Raw genomic sequence first — 15,780 nt, 5'->3', positions numbered from 1 at the left:
TCTACAAGAGAGTCAAGCCCTTGCCCAGTGAGTCTTTAATTCCCTATCGTGTGGTCTTTATCCCCACAGCGCCATCTCACACAGGCCTTCATGCCTGCGTGTAGTCTTTATGCTCTGTCTGTGTTTATTACACCTGCATGTAGTCTTTATGCTCTGTCAGTGTTTATTACACCTGCGTGTAGTCTTTATGCTCTGTCTGTGTTTATTACACCTGCGTGTAGTCTTTATGCTCTGTCAGTGTTTATTACACCTGCGTGTAGTCTTTATGCTCTGTCTGTGTTTATTACACCTGCGTGTAGTCTTTATGCTCTGTCTGTGTTTATTACACCTGCATGTAGTCTTTATGCTCTGTCAGTGTTTATTACACCTGCGTGTAGTCTTTATGCTCTGTCAGTGTTTATTACACCTGCATGTAGTCTTTATGCTCTGTCAGTGTTTATTACACCTGCATGTAGTCTTTATGCTCTGTCAGTGTTTTTACACTGCGGAGTCTTTATGCTGTCAGTGTTGATTACTGACTGCGTGTTCCTTTATGACTCTGGTCTCGGTTATTACCCTAGGCAGGTCATCATTATGCTCTGTCAGTAGAGTCAACCCTGCGTGTAGTCTTTATTGCTCTGCTGTGTTTATCCACACGCCTGTATCTTACCCAGGCCTTCATGCCTGCATGTAGTCTGTATGCTCTGTCTGTGTTTATTACACCTGCGTGTAGTCTTTATGCTCTGTACTGCCAGTGTTAATTACACCTGCGTGTAGTCTTTGTGCTCTGTGTTTATTACACCTGCCTGTAGTCTTTATGCTCTGTACTGCCAGTGTTAATTACACCTGCGTGTAGTCTTTGTGCTCTGTGTTTATTACACCTGCCTGTAGTCTTTATGCTCTGTACTGCCAGTGTTAATTACACCTGCGTGTAGTCTTTGTGCTCTGTGTTTATTACACCTGCATGTAGTCTTTATGCTCTGTCAGTGTTTATTACACCTGCGTGTAGTCTTTATGCTCTGTCAGCGTTTATTACACCTGCATGTAGTCTTTATGCTCTGTACTGCCAGTGTTAATTACATCCCCAGTGAGTCTCAGAATTTGACACGGCATTATATTACATTACAGTAGTCTTTATAGCTCTGTCGTACTTACACACTTTTACATGTCTTTACTTGTATCATTTATACAGCTGGATATACACTAGAAATGCGTTAGTACCTTGCCAAGGGTACAAGCAGTGTCCTACCTACCCAGTGAACCCAGACTTTCGTCAGCATTCCTTACCCACTGTGCTGCACTGCCGCCATAAGCTGTTTGTTTATGAGTAATTGTGCTGTCGCGTTTTGAAAGAATATTTACTCTATTAAGCCACATTATTATCAGAAATATATACGCATGCTGTGAACAGAACAGAAATATCGTTTTCACATTGTACTTGCTGCGCTATATTGCAAATTGTTACATGAAAAGAGGTAAAAAAAAGTGAAGAAATTAAAGACTGGCTCCTAATTATGTTTTCTACCATTTGGTAGATAATCAGTCATAATGATAATGAGCCAAATGTTGTTGCTTGTGCCATTTAAGTTTAAGGGGAAAATTATGAAAGCGTTCAAACGCCTGTGTATAACTTTATTGGCGTAAGAGATTGGCGGACGCGGGTTGCCTGGACCGGGTTTGGGAACGTGGAGTGGCTGAGCACCAGGACGGGAGGTCTGTCCCATTTCAGCCCTGTGGATTCAGGAAATTAAGCGAAATTGAATTCAGGAACTGGAAAACTGGCCTGTTGTGTTCGGTGGGGGGGATTTTTTTTCCAGTTCGTTGAATTGAATTTTGGTTAATTTCCTGTGTGGGCTGAATTGAAACTGAATTGACCGCAGCTCTGTCCCTGGAATGCAGGATGCTTCTAAACTTCTCTTTTTTTTTTTTTTTTTGTTTGCTAAACAAGCCAAGTTTGGTTATTTTCTTAAAGAAAAGGAACTGCTGAATATGAGCTAAATATACTCTGATATGTGATGAGAGAATGTTGGGATAAACCCCTTTCTCTTTCTCTTCCTCTTCCTCCTCCTCTCTCTGTCCCTCCTTCCCTCTCTCTCTCCCTCCCTCGTGTTCTCGTTCTCCCTCCTTCCCTCTCTCTCCTTCCCTCTGTCTATCTCTCCCTCCTTCCCTCTCTCTCTCCTTCCCTCTGTCTCCCTCCCTCTCCCTCCTGTTCTCTCTCTCTGCTATGTCCCATCTTTCCCTCTTTCTCTCCACCCCTCCCTCACAGCTAAGAAGACGGGGAAGGTGATCATCATCGGAGGGGGCGTGTCTGGTTTGGCCGCTGCCCGGCAGCTGCAGAGTTTTGGGATGGACGTGACCGTGCTGGAGGCCAGGGTGGGTAAACGCCCCGCCCCTCACCTTACAGTGCCCGTAACGAGCCACTGCCCCCCTCACCTGAGCCTGAGCCCCGCCCCTCACCTTACAGTGCCCGTAACGAGCCACGCCCCCTCACCTGAGCCCGCCCCCTCACCTGAGCCCCGCCCCTCACCTGAGCCCCGCCCCTCACCTTACAGTGCCTGTAACAAGCCGCCGCCCCCTCACCTGAGCCCCCCGTGCCTGTCGCCCCTCACCTGAGCCCCCCCCGCCCCCCTACCTTACGCTGAAGGCCCGCCCCTCACCTGAGCCCCGCCCCCTCACCCGAGTGTGTCTTTCTGCAGGACCGCGTGGGGGGGAGGGTGGCCACCTTCCGCAAGGGGAACTATGTAGCTGACCTGGGAGCCATGGTGGTGACTGGACTGGGTGAGCATCAGGGCCTGAATGCTAGTTAAAATACCCCCATGCACACACACACACACACACACACGCTGCACACACACACCACACTCGCATCACACACACACACACACACACACACACACACACACACATGCACGCACCACACACACACACACGCCCACACACACACACACACCACACACACACACACACACAGAAGCCTACACACTCCAGGTTTGCTCTCGTACATGCATGCCACATGCACACTTGGTCTCCACGCAGACTCAAGCTCGCAAGCACTCCGTACTTTCTCAACAGCAAATGTACCCCTGAAAGCATAGATACCTGTGCATGTCCATTGCTCTTTTCCTAAAAATACAGTACTGCTTAACCCTTTAAGGTATAAGCGCTGATGTGATTAGAATGGTTTTTAACTGTTAATTGTAATGCTGATGTCACAATCACTACCAGTAACTGAAAGAAACAGGGTTCTAGAACACTGACTTGGAATGTTGAAAACTTTTTTTTTTTTTAAATTAAGCATCCAAGGGTTAACTAACATACATTAGAAATCATCTTGAGAAGAAATAAGGGAAGTCTTGAGGTACATTGTGAAATTGTACTTTTGCTAGAAAAGCACACTTTTGGAGAGTTTTTTTTGGGTAGGAGGGTGGTAATTTGTTTCCACCAAATTTGAGGGGCTCCAGAACTCCTAGTCAACCATAGAGGTTTGGCAGTAGCTCTGCTCTCCAGCAGGTGGCAGTAAGCGCCCAGCACATTCAGTTTGCCTTGAGCTCAGTTGGTGAATTTTATAATGTACGCTGTGTGTGTGTGTGTGTGTGCACGTGCGCGTACATGTCATGGATTTAAGGTCTGGAACACAAATGAGCATTGTCTCACTTTTACTTTGAGCTTCTTCAGTCCCATTTTGTGTGGAATCTGATGTGTGAGTTTATATAAAAGAGGAGCAGGTCTCACAATCCCACTGGTCCTGAGGGTTTCCTCTAGATTACAGACTTTATTCAGTTCAGCAGAAGCTGCCCTTGTACCCCCCTCCACACCTCAACAAAAATGGGCCCCCCTGTTAACACCGTAATCCACGACCCCCTTGCAGGCAGGGGTAAAGTGAGGGGGGGGGGGGTTATGAGCATACGCAGTGACATCACACGTGTATATCCTGCAATAGAAGGCCATTTATCTATCTATCTATCTGTCTATCTGTCTATCTGTCTATCACTGATGTTCTCCACTGCTGTTCACCGCTGAAGATAAAAGCATCTGCTGTACGATTGTTACGCAATGTAGTATTCGCATATTTTTTTACATGCCGAAATATAACGTTTTATTATCCGTTAAATTCTCTTCTGCTGAGCCGGCCCTGGTTTGAGATCCCCTGGCAGGGGTAAAATGGCTGTGCGGAAGCGTGGGGGGGCTCGCGTGTTCCAGAAATCAGATTCCACGCCCACAGTTTCGCACTGACACGCGCTAGAAATAGCGTATTTATTTTTGCGTTAGTGTTCTCGGCGGGTGGTCGGTCGTGCGAGCGTCCTTCAGTATCGAGCGCGGTCGCTTATCGGTGATGTCATGACTGGCGCTGAGAGCTGTGTGATGCAGAGGTGCCTGCGCCTGGAGAACGAGATTTTAGGTGATAAATTTGTGTGGGTCCCTCAGAGGCCTGCGCTGTAGGGCTCGGGTGTTTCGGATATTTGACCACCCCTTACCCCCCCCCCCCCCTTCTTCCCGGCAGGTGGAAACCCCATGGCTGTGGTCAGTAAGCAGGTGAACATGGAGCTGGCCAAGATCAAACAGAAGTGCCCCCTGTACGAGGCCAACGGTCAGGCCGTGAGTACCCTGCAGAGGCACAGGGACGCAACGCGACCGCAACGTTACCACAACGTTACCGCAACGCGACCACAACATTACCGCAATGCGACCGCAACATTACCACAACATTACCACATCCTGACCACAACATTACTGCAACGCGACCACAACATTAATGCAACGCGACCACAACATTAATGCAACGCGACCACAACATTACTGCAACGTTACCACAACGTTACCACATCCTGACCACAACATTACTGCAACGCGACCGCAACATTACTGCAACGCGACCACAACATTAATGCAACGCGACCACAACATTACTGCAACGTTACCACTACATTACCACAACATGACCGCCACGTGACTACAACATAACTGCGACATGGCCACAACCTTACTTCAACCTGACTGGAACCTGTCCGCAACGTGACCGCGTCCTGACCACAACGACTACGGCCTTATTGAAATATGACCCACAGAACGACCGCGACCTTATTGAAAATATCCCCACGACACAACCGCAACCTGACCACAACGTGACTACAGCCCGACTGCAACACGCCCGGCACGGATCTCAACACAACCGCGACCTGACTGCAAGCTTACTTACTGGAGCCAGGCCAAAGAGTACATTTCCCAGGGTGCAATGGGAACGGGAGTGCAGATTTGTTTTTTGGTGTGTAGTTGCTCGAGTCCTCCCGTGACCCCGTCCCTGGTTCTGGGACCCCGGGGGTCGTTTGGGGTAGTTACTCTGGCTCCAGTTACCCCCGAGAAGGGGGAGGGCTGGCGCACTGGAGCACGTGTGCCCGCCGCCTCCCCGTCCCCAATTACCGCCAGAAAGAGAATGCCTTTTATTTGTATGTGTGTGTGTGTGTGTGTGTGTGTGTGTGTGTGTGTGTGTGTGAACCTGCTGCTGCAAATTTGTTTCTGTTCACTGCTTTTTCTCAATAACGGCCTCTCTTTGTTTTCCTCTCTCCCTCTCTCTCCCCGCCCTTACCCCCCCCCCCCCCCCCCCCGTCTCTCTCTCCTCCCGTGGCGATGTCCTGACTGCGAAGGGCGAACGGTGTACAAGTGTACGTATTCCTTTCTTCGTTAATTATGATTTTTGTTATTAATAAATATGTCCATTCATAATCAGGAAAGGTACATAAAGTTTGGCTTCTCATGGTAATATGCTGCTCTGTACTAATGTATATTCAGCATCATGTACGTATTTAAAAAAAAAAAGGGGTGTATTAACCAGATAAATAGGCGCATATGTTTTTTTTTTGAAGATGTCATAAGTTATTCATATGCTAGCCGTGTGCGTTCATGGACAGCCGGCTGTGTGAGCTCGCTGCAGTCGGGGCGCTATTGTTCGCTAATTGCAGCTACCTGTACAAACACAAAGGCCTTCATTAGCGATTCTCAGCTGTGGGTGACTGGTCTGGCGGCAGCTTGTTTTTCAGTTTGATAGCCTTCAGCGGCTAAGTGCGCGCCAGCCTGAGCTCTTCTGGAGGAAAAAAAAAAACACAAAAACAGCGCTGAAGTATATTTTTATTGTGTGCGTGCGTGCGTGTGTATGCGCGTGTATGCGTGCGTGCGTGTGTGTGTGCGCGCATATGTGTATGTACGTGTGTACGCGCGCGTGTGTGTGTATGTGCGCGTGTGTGAGAGACCAGGAGCAGATCGCGCGTGAGCCACTGACATAAACGCACGTCTGTGTTTACGCTGCGCTACGGGAACGCACCGGGGTTCGACTTCAGCCGCACGGAACATCGCTTACACAGCAAACACGACGCAGCGTGCAGCGTGAGATCAGGAAGAGAGGGATCACGAGAGGAATGGGGAGAGAGGGATGAAGAGGGAGGTAAAGAGAGCAGCAGTGAGAGAGGAGAGGGGATAACGATGAGGAGAAGGGAGATGGAGAGAGGTGAAGGGAGGAATATGAAGAGAGGAATATGAAGAGAGGGATGAAACTGGAAGAAAAGATGGAATGGAGGATTAGAACGGCGGAGATGAAAAGAATGAGAACAAATCGGTGTGGGAGGGAGGTAGAGCGGTTAACTGGGAGAGAGGAATAGAGGAATAGGAAGTAGAACAGAAGGAAAAAGAGGTGGAGTGAGGGATAGGAAGAAGGGGAGAGAAGAGAGCGTGAGGGAGAGAGGACAGTGTGACCTTTGGGTTAGACTCACAGGAAGTGCTGTGGTGTCCTTGTGTGCTTGCTGTGATGTGTTTTCACTCCTTTATTTGTACCGATTTTTCAGGTGCCGAAGGAGAAGGACGAGATGGTGGAGCAGGAGTTCAACCGCCTGCTGGAGGCCACGTCCTACCTCAGCCACCAGCTCGACTTCAACTTCCTCAACAACAAGCCCGTGTCCCTGGGGCAGGCCCTGGAGGTGGTCATCCAGTGAGTGCCTCTGACCCGCTGCACCGCTAACGCTGCGGGCGGCGCTAACGCTCCGGGCTGCGCCTCTGTGTGCTTTCATGCAGCAGGGCTACGCTCATAGCCACAGTGGCTTACGGTGCCACTGACTGTAAGTGCGGGGAATTGTAGTGTAGTTTTCTGACTGGAGGCGGTGGAGCACTCTGGGAAGTGTAGTGTATTTGTAAGGGTGTCCTGTTGCTTGCCTGGAAGTACTTTCCTGGATCATTGACCTGCTGTACTCTGGGAAATGGACTGTAATCAGCGGACTGTGTGTAGTGTTGCAGTCTGGGAAGTGTAGTGTATTCTGAAAGCTCTGTGTCCTGTTGCATTCTGGGATGTGCAGTGTACTGAGCATGCTGTTTGTCCTGTTGCACACTGGGAAGTGTAGTTTACTCCGCAGACTGTGTCCTGTTGCACTCTGGGATGTGTAGTGTACTGAGCAGGCTGTGTGGTTTCAGGCTGCAGGAGAAACACGTGAAAGACGAGCAGATTGAACACTGGAAGAAGATTGTAAAAACTCAGGAGGACCTGAAGGAGCTGCTTAACAAGGTGACCCTTGGCTCGTGAACATGTGTATATGTGTGTGTGTGTGTGTGTGTATGTGTGTGTGTGTACACGTATGTTTGCGCATGCGTGTGTGCGATCGTGTTTGAACCACGTTTGTCTCTCAGATGGTGGCCACTAAGGAGCGGGTGAAGTGTGTGTGTGTGTGTGCGTGCGTGCGTAACGTAACCCTGGTTACACCGCGTTTCAGATGGTGGGCACTAAGGAGCGGGTGAAGTGTGTGTGTGTGTGTGCGTGCGTGCGTAACGTAACCCTGGTTACACCGCGTTTCAGATGGTGGGCACTAAGGAGCGGGTGAAGTGTGTGTGTGTGTGCGTGCGTGCGTAACGTACCTGGTTACACGCGTTTCAGATGGTGGGCACTAGGAGCGGGTGAAGTGTGTGTGTGTGTGTGCGTGCGTGCGTAACGTAACCCTGGTTACACCGCGTTTCAGATGGTGGGCACTAAGGAGCGGGTGAAGTGTGTGTGTGTGTGTGCGTGCGTGCGTAACGTAACCCTGGTTACACCGCGTTTCAGATGGTGGGCACTAAGGAGCGGGTGAAGTGTGTGTGTGTGCGTGCGTGCGTGCGTAACGTAACCCTGGTTACACCGCGTTTCAGATGGTGGGCACTAAGGAGCGGGTGAGGGAGCTGCATCAGCAGTATAAGGAGGCCAGTGAGGTGAAGCCCCCCAGAGACATCACCGCCGAGTTCCTGGTCAAGAGCAAACACCGCGACCTGACCGCGCTCTGCAAGGTGAGGGGGGGACCTGACCGCGCTCTGGTGAGGGGGGGGACCTGACCGCGCTCTGCAGGGTGGGGGGTGGGGGGAGACCTGACCGCGCTCTGCAGGTGAGGGGGGGGGACCTGACCCTCTGCAAGGTGAGGGGGGGGGACCTGACCGCGCTCTGCAGGGTGAGGGGGGGGGAGAGCCTGACCACTCTGCAAGGTGAGGGGGGGGCAGTCTGTTTCTCCTCTTAGAGCTGCCAGCTAAATAAGTAGCGCATCTAAGCAGGCAAAGTTCTTTATTATTTTTATTAGGCTCATAATCTCCTGGCTGTTACCTGATACAAAGTGCTTTATAGCGCTCCTGCCCGGTTGGCAGGCAGTTAGCGGTAATCGAAAACGGTTAAACAACGGTAAAGGCGCTGTCCAGTGACCCTCGGTCCCTCCGGCTCATTCTCGCGGTGATCGTATCGGTAATTTTTAGGGTTTTTTTTTTTTAAACAGGTTGCATGTCTCTGGCTCGTGAGAGCTGGCTCGGTCCTGGATTGGGCTGGTTTTATTTCACACAGGCCCCAGTTTGGGGCCCCCCCCCCCCCCCCCCAGGAGGGCATACCGCGGGAGGGCGGCTCCTTCCTGTCCTGTTTCGGGGATGTGTGACCCCTCTCTGAAACGCCGTTGGGTTATTTTGGGGATTACGAACGCAGCTGCTTTCAGGAGTGGTCTTTGGTGTGCTACTTTGAAAAACCACTTCAAAGCGTGATTCAGAGAGACACACACACACACACTCACTCATTCATGCACACATACTCAGGCTCACACACACACACACACACACACACTCACTCGTGCACACACACACACAGCTGTCCAGAGGAGGTCAGGCAGCATTACTGGGGGTGGGGGGGGGGGGGGGGGTGGGGGGGGGGTGGTCTGTAACTAGCCGTCTGCTCCTGGTGGGAGAGCAGGTAGAAGGAGACTCGGCCATCAGTCAGTCCTGTGTGACTGATGCCCTGGAGTTCTGTGGCTCTCATAAAACACACACGCATACACACACACACACACACACACACACACACACACACACACATACACACACACGCATGCACACACACACGCATGCGCACACGCGCGCACACACACACGCATGCACACGCACGCACACGCACACACACACACACACATACACACACACACGCACGCACTCACACAAATGCTCTCATATGCTCTGTGGCTCTCATAAAACACACGCATGCAACACACACACACACACAGACGTGCGCGCACACACACACACACACACCCAGAGAAACACTGACGATCTCTCTCTCACACACACACACACACACACACAGAAGCTCAGGCTGGAATGCTGCCTGTCTCCCCTGTGCTGACCCAGATCCCACAGTCTCAGCGGGACTTCCCAGCATGCACCAGTCTGGCCCACTGCGGTTAGTTTCATTCGCATGGTTTCCTCCTCGGCATCCGTGCGCTCGGGCACGCCTCATCTCTCCCGTTTTACACCCCGAACGGCCACGCCCGCCTCTGCACCTCATACACAGTCTCAGTTACACACCTTAGATACACATGAAAAAACATGAGTACATAATGAGGAGAACAAACCGATCAGCCCATCAAGAACATTAGAACATAAGAATGCATAATGAGGAGAACTGACCAGTCAGCCCATCTAGAACATTAGAACATAAGAATGCATAGTGAGGGGAACTGGACAGTGTGGCACTTCACCTGAGTGTGTTACAGGTGTGTACAGGTGTGTGCTGTGTGAGAGGTGTGTACAGGTGTGTGCTGTGTGAGAGGTGTGTCTGACCCCTGACCTTTGACCCCCGGGCTGCAGGAGTACGACGAGCTGGCGGAGACGCAGGTGAAGCTGGAGGAGAAACTGCAGGAGCTGGAGGCTAACCCGCCCAGGTAGGCCCCGCCCACCCCCGAACAGCGAATGAAACGAGTTAATTAAATCACCAAAAAAACAGCTGAGAGTGGCTTTTTAAGGTGAGAGCAGACTGACCTGCGCCCCCCCCCCCCCCCCTTCCCCAATCCTCCCCCCTTCCCTTGCAGTGACGTGTACCTGTCGTCGAGGGACCGCCAGATCCTGGACTGGCACTTTGCCAACCTGGAGTTTGCCAACGCCACACCCCTGTCTACCCTGTCCCTGAAGCACTGGGATCAGGTATTGGCCGGCGCCCAGGGCGGGGCCACGAGGGCTCCACTGGTCCAGGATCAGTAAATAGTTTGTTATGCTTCAGTGTGCTCACTGCTCAAAGCTGATCCAGAGTCAGTACGCTTTCTTGTGTGCATTTCTGTTCTGTCATAATCTGCCTTCCTGTCTTCCACCCTAAGCAGGAGGGTGAAATATGATTTATATTCTTTTTTTAAATAGTAATTTAAACGTGTAATGTTTGTCATGTGTTTTTTATGTTTGGAGAAGGATAACTAGCTCTGTCCTTCTCTCTCTCTCTCTCTCTCTCTCTCTCTCTCTCTCCCTCCCTCCCTCCCTCCCTCCGCCCCTCGTACAGGATGATGATTTTGAGTTCACAGGAAGTCACCTGACCGTGCGGAACGGCTACTCCTGTGTTCCTGTGGCCCTGGCCGAGGGGCTGGACATCAAACTCAACACAGCGGTGCGGCAGGTCCGCTACACGGCCTCCGGTGAGTGTGTGTGTGTATGTGTGTCAGTCAGTGTCAGTGTGCGTATCTGTATGTATGTATGTGTGTCTGTGTGTGTGTGTGTATGTGCGTGTATAATGCGTGTATTTAACGTGCAGCGCATGTGCTTCCCATGCAGGCTGCGAGGTGATCGCAGTGAACACGCGCAGCACCACGCAGACCTTCATCTATAAGTGCGACGCGGTCCTGTGCACGCTCCCGCTGGGCGTGATGAAGCAGCAGCCCCCCGCCGTGCAGTTCGTGCCCCCCCTGCCCGAGTGGAAGACCTCCGCCATTCAGAGAATGGGCTTCGGCAACCTCAACAAGGTGCGCCCCAAAAACCCGGCCCGCACGAACCCCGCTCTCTCTCCGCCCCCTTGTGATGCCATCACTTTGCGCCCTGTTCCACTCCGTTCTCTCCGTCCCATTGTGATGCGATCACTGTGCGCCCTGGCCATTCTCTCCGGCCCCTTGTGACGTGATCACTGTGCGCCCTGTTCCACATCATTCTCTGCACCCCATTATGATACGATCATAGTGCGCCCTGTTCCAGTCCGTTCTCTCCACCCCATTGTGATGCGATCACTGTGCGCCCTGCCCCACACCATTCTCTCCACCCCATTGTGATGCGATCACTGTGCGCCCTGCCCCACTCCATTCTCTCCACCCCATTGTGATGCGATCACTGTGCGCCCTGTTCCACTCCCTTCTCTCCGTCCCATTGTGATGCGATCACTGTGCACCCTGTTCCACTCCATTCTCTCCACCCCATTGTGATGCGATCACTGTGCGCCCTGTTCCACACCATTCTCTCCACCCCATTGTGATGCGATCACTGTGCGCCCTGTTCCACACCATTCTCTCCACCCCATTGTGATGCGATCACTGTGCGCCCTGTTCCACACCATTCTCTCCACCCCATTGTGATGCGATCACTGTGCGCCCTGTTCCACACCATTCTCTCCACCCCATTATGATGCGATCACTGTGCGCCCTGCCCCACTCCCTTCTCTCCATCCCGTTGTGAGCCTTCTTGAAAGCCAAGCGATACGGTGGCTTCGCTAAAACCGGAAAGGCGTCCGTGGCGTGCGGCAGCTGAGGGGGATTCTCCTCTCGTGTCCGCCGCGGTCTCCGTGGAAACCCCATCAAAGAGCCGAGGCTGTGGCAGGTCAGAGCGGAGAAAGGAGCGTGGCAGAAATCCGGCTCCTTGATCACCTGCCCCGCTTCCGCAGCGGTTACCTGTGCCTCCTTCCTGAGGGAGCCGGGGGGTGAAGGCTGTGGGTGGAGCGTCAGCATTCTGCCCTGCGTGAGGAGGGACCTACGCCCACTGTAGAGGGGGCGAGGAAAGATAAATCCAGTCAGCCTCTCTCCCTCCCCCCCCCCCTTCTCTCTCTCCCTCTCTGTCCCTCTCTTTCTCTCTCTCCCTCTCTGTCCCTCTCTTTCTCTCTCTCTCTCCTCTCTCTCTCCTCTCTGTCCCTCTCTCTCTCTCTCTCCCTCTCTGTCCCTCTCTGTCCCTCTCTTTCTCTCTCTCCCTCTCTGTCCCTCTCCTTCCGCATCCTCCTCTGCAGAGTGTAAATCGCCTCGTTCGGCTGCAGCATAAAAATGCTGCAGTATTATGCAACCCGGGGTGCAGTGCCACCTCTCGGCCAGCAGAGGCCGCCTGCCTCATTACCAGACCCGTTCACCCACCGGATCCCTGCACGTCCCTGCGGGCGGCCGCAGACTGAACTGGGTTTTAGGGGTGATGCAGGCTGGGACTTGTGGGCAGGAGGAGTTAGACGACAACAAAAAAAAAGAAAGATGCTGACGAATGATAATATTTTAATCCTGCGTCACGCTTCGCTTTATTAATGTACCGCTGAGGAGTTTGACTGGCGGCTCGCTCAGGAATGCAGGGGCAGAGTCCTGCTCGCGGGGATCTGAGGATCCTGTGACCCGATCGCTTCTCTGCAGTACTGCACACGTCTGCTCGCGCATCTGCCAGTTCGCTTCTCAACACAAAAAAATGAAAAATGAAAAAGTTGAACTGTGGAACGTAATATAGACTGTTCTGTGGCAGACCTACTATATGATACAGACTGTTCTGTGGGAGGATTTCTCTGACGTGCTGTGACCTTTATGGAATCTGAAGAGCAGAAGCTACTGTATCTCTACCCCCTGAGCCTTCACTCATACGACGCCGTTTGTCCTCCCTGCCACTAGGTGGTGCTGTGCTTTGACCGCGTGTTCTGGGACCCCAGTGTGAACCTGTTCGGCCACGTGGGCAGCACCACGGCCAGCCGGGGGGAGCTCTTCCTCTTCTGGAACCTCTACAAGGGTGAGTGGAACCAGCCAATCGGGTTCGCCTTTTTCATGGCCTCTTTAAATGAAAATAGTTTTGATCTTGAATCCCATGTGTGAGTTGCAGGGTGTAGGGACCAGAGTGTGAAGGGGGCTGGCGGGGGGGGTTGCAGGTTTGACTTTCTATGGCTGCTTAATTTGTGCAGAGCGTATCCTGTAGAAGAGGGGTGTACTTTTACTTGATCTTTGCCACGCCTCTCTGCCCCCCTCAGCTCCTATCCTATTGGCTCTGATGGCGGGGGAGGCGGCCGGAATCATGGAGAACATCAGTGATGATGTCATCGTTGGCCGCTGCCTCGCCATTCTCAAGGGCATCTTTGGCAGCAGTGCCGTGCCACAGGTGTGTGTGTGTGTGTGTGTGTGTGTGCGCGCAAGACTGACGAAGAGGTGTTTGTCCACTTGTGTAATTTGACTACAACAGGAAGGACATAATGAAAGATGGTTTACTGGGCTCAGCTGTTGACATTAGAAGAATGTACTGTAGCATTTAACATGGGTTTAACTTTTCTCAGATACACAGTGTTGCTGGGTTACGTGTGGTCTTCCTGTGTTTTGCAGCAGTGAGCAGTAAAGCGGGTTTGTGCTTGTCCTGTTTTTGCAGCCTAAGGAAACCGTGGTAACACGTTGGCGGGCGGACCCCTGGGCTCGCGGCTCGTACTCCTACGTGGCGGCCGGTTCCTCCGGCAACGACTACGACCTGATGGCCCAGCCCATCACCCCCGGCCCGGCCATCCCCGGGGCCTCACAGGTGAGTGGCCACACCTGGGCGCCACGCCCCAAAAATCACCAGGGGTCCGTTAACGAAAGCGACACGCAACCTTCTTCCACTCGCTGATTTCGGTCTCTATCGGCAGAACTGTTTGTTTGTTTTGCCAAATTTCCCAAAAGAGATAGATGACAGATTGTTGCATCCTGTCTCGCTAATATTAGCGCTAGCATCATGGAACGGGCCCCAGGTCTGCAGCGACGCATGTCCAAGTTTTAGTTCGCGTTTCCCTGGGGGGCCGTTTTGAGGTCGCACACGAGTAATGTCCACTTCCTGTCTCCTCTCTCTCTCTCTCTCTGCAGCCCGTCCCTCGGCTCTTCTTCGCGGGCGAGCACACGATCCGGAACTACCCGGCCACGGTGCACGGGGCGCTGCTGAGCGGCCTGAGGGAGGCGGGCCGGATCGCCGACCAGTTCCTGGGCGCCATGTACACCCTGCCCCGGCAGGCCACGCCCACCGCCAACCCACAGCCCTCCCCCAGCCTCTAGACCCCCCCCCAGACCACTCACAGTCTCCCCAGCCCTAGACCTCGCCTCCTTCCACCAGGCCACTCCTACAGCCCTCCCCCAGCCTCTAGACCCCGCCTCCTTCCACCAGACCACTCCTACAGTCCTCCTCCAGCCTCTAGACCCCGCCTCCTTCCACCAGACCATACCCACAGCCCTCCCCCAGCCTCTAGACCCCGCCTTCTTCCACCAGGCCACACCCACAGCCCTCCTCCAGCCTCTAGACCCCGCCTCCTTCCTCTAGGACACACCATTGATGTAGTCACCTCCGCACATACACCTGGGCTGTCATGTCCTGTCGTGTCTTTACAACAACAACAAAAAACAGTCGATAAAGCTTGAGGCTTGTTTGGGTTTTGGGGTTTTTCTCCTTGCACAGACTCTAGCCCCTGTAGGCTCAGAGATCCCAGAATTCTTTGCTACTTAGGGGAACCACATGATGTAAAACCTGTCCCTTAACCCCACTACCCCCCCCCCCCAATCCCTAAGATATTTAAACCCACCCCAGCTGGTTCAGCTCCCTTTTGTGAACATAACCTCCTCCCCCGACCCCACCCCTCATCCCTGAGGGTCACCTTTGAAGAAGAGCATGCTGGGGGAAAGTGTCCGCACATGGATGCAATTACACAGGTGTGAAGTCCGGCCTTTTCTGCTCCCCCCCCCTGCCAACCCCACCATCGAAACACCACTCGCACTGGCATTACCGGCGGCGTCCCGGGCCCACGGGCGTGAACACTGACAATTTAGGCTTTCCCGACCCCCGAACTCCCTCCACCGCTGCAGGTTTGTTTTCGTTTAACGGTGGGACGGGACGACCGTCGTGCTCCTGTGAACCTCTCCTATCACCTCGTCGTCGTTTTACGAAAAAATAATTTTATTGCTCTGCGTTTCAGTGACGGGGTTTGCGGCCTTAGGCCCGCGAGCCCTATGCTATCCTGGTTGAACTGTAGACTTAATAATATGTAGGTCACACGGAGGTTTCAGTGCCCCCTGCTGGCATTAACTGGAATCTGCGTAAGGCTTCTTTTTATTATTGTTTTTTTTGTTTTTTGTTTAGAAGTTTAAAAAAGTGTAAAAAAAAAAAAAACAGTACTCTCCCTTTCCCAAAGTGAGAGGGACATAATTATGATTTAAAATATATTTTTTTGTCGTCCTCCATTACTGCTGGAGTTTAAAGTGCTCAACTTTTTTTTGTCATTGCATACTTTTTATACTTTGTGAAACTTTGGGTACAAAAATAATAATAAAAAAAAGATACTCTGAA

General features: G+C 52.3%; 1 protein-coding gene across 5 annotated transcripts in view; it reads left to right on the top strand.

The window, feature by feature from the left end:
- kdm1a (lysine (K)-specific demethylase 1a) overlaps window positions 1-15,780 on the top strand; it is a 24,815-nt gene extending 9,035 nt beyond the window's left edge. For 4 of the 5 annotated variants that reach the window (XM_064301404.1, XM_064301374.1, XM_064301386.1 and 1 more), the window contains exons 7-23: window positions 1-27; window positions 2,246-2,352; window positions 2,676-2,757; window positions 4,481-4,575; window positions 5,622-5,639; window positions 6,813-6,955; window positions 7,432-7,522; window positions 8,137-8,271; window positions 10,096-10,169; window positions 10,317-10,428; window positions 10,775-10,907; window positions 11,044-11,231; window positions 13,107-13,221; window positions 13,457-13,584; window positions 13,846-13,992; window positions 14,313-14,503; window positions 14,542-15,780. The exon at window positions 1-27 is cut by the window's left edge and continues 66 nt beyond it. In XM_064301404.1, the coding sequence (XP_064157474.1) occupies window positions 1-27; window positions 2,246-2,352; window positions 2,676-2,757; window positions 4,481-4,575; window positions 5,622-5,639; window positions 6,813-6,955; window positions 7,432-7,522; window positions 8,137-8,271; window positions 10,096-10,169; window positions 10,317-10,428; window positions 10,775-10,907; window positions 11,044-11,231; window positions 13,107-13,221; window positions 13,457-13,584; window positions 13,846-13,992; window positions 14,313-14,498 (1,781 nt within the window). In that variant the 3' untranslated portion in view covers window positions 14,499-14,503; window positions 14,542-15,780. The remainder of the gene's footprint in view (window positions 28-2,245; window positions 2,353-2,675; window positions 2,758-4,480; window positions 4,576-5,621; window positions 5,640-6,812; window positions 6,956-7,431; window positions 7,523-8,136; window positions 8,272-10,095; window positions 10,170-10,316; window positions 10,429-10,774; window positions 10,908-11,043; window positions 11,232-13,106; window positions 13,222-13,456; window positions 13,585-13,845; window positions 13,993-14,312; window positions 14,504-14,541) is intronic. The other variant, XM_064301365.1, reaches the window with a different exon arrangement.

Source organism: Anguilla rostrata, chromosome 1 (genome assembly GCF_018555375.3).
Source record: "Anguilla rostrata isolate EN2019 chromosome 1, ASM1855537v3, whole genome shotgun sequence".
In the NCBI taxonomy this organism is placed as follows: domain Eukaryota; kingdom Metazoa; phylum Chordata; class Actinopteri; order Anguilliformes; family Anguillidae; genus Anguilla; species Anguilla rostrata.
The sequence above is the reverse complement of the archived record's forward strand: the minus strand, read 5'-3'. Positions and strand labels throughout refer to the sequence as shown.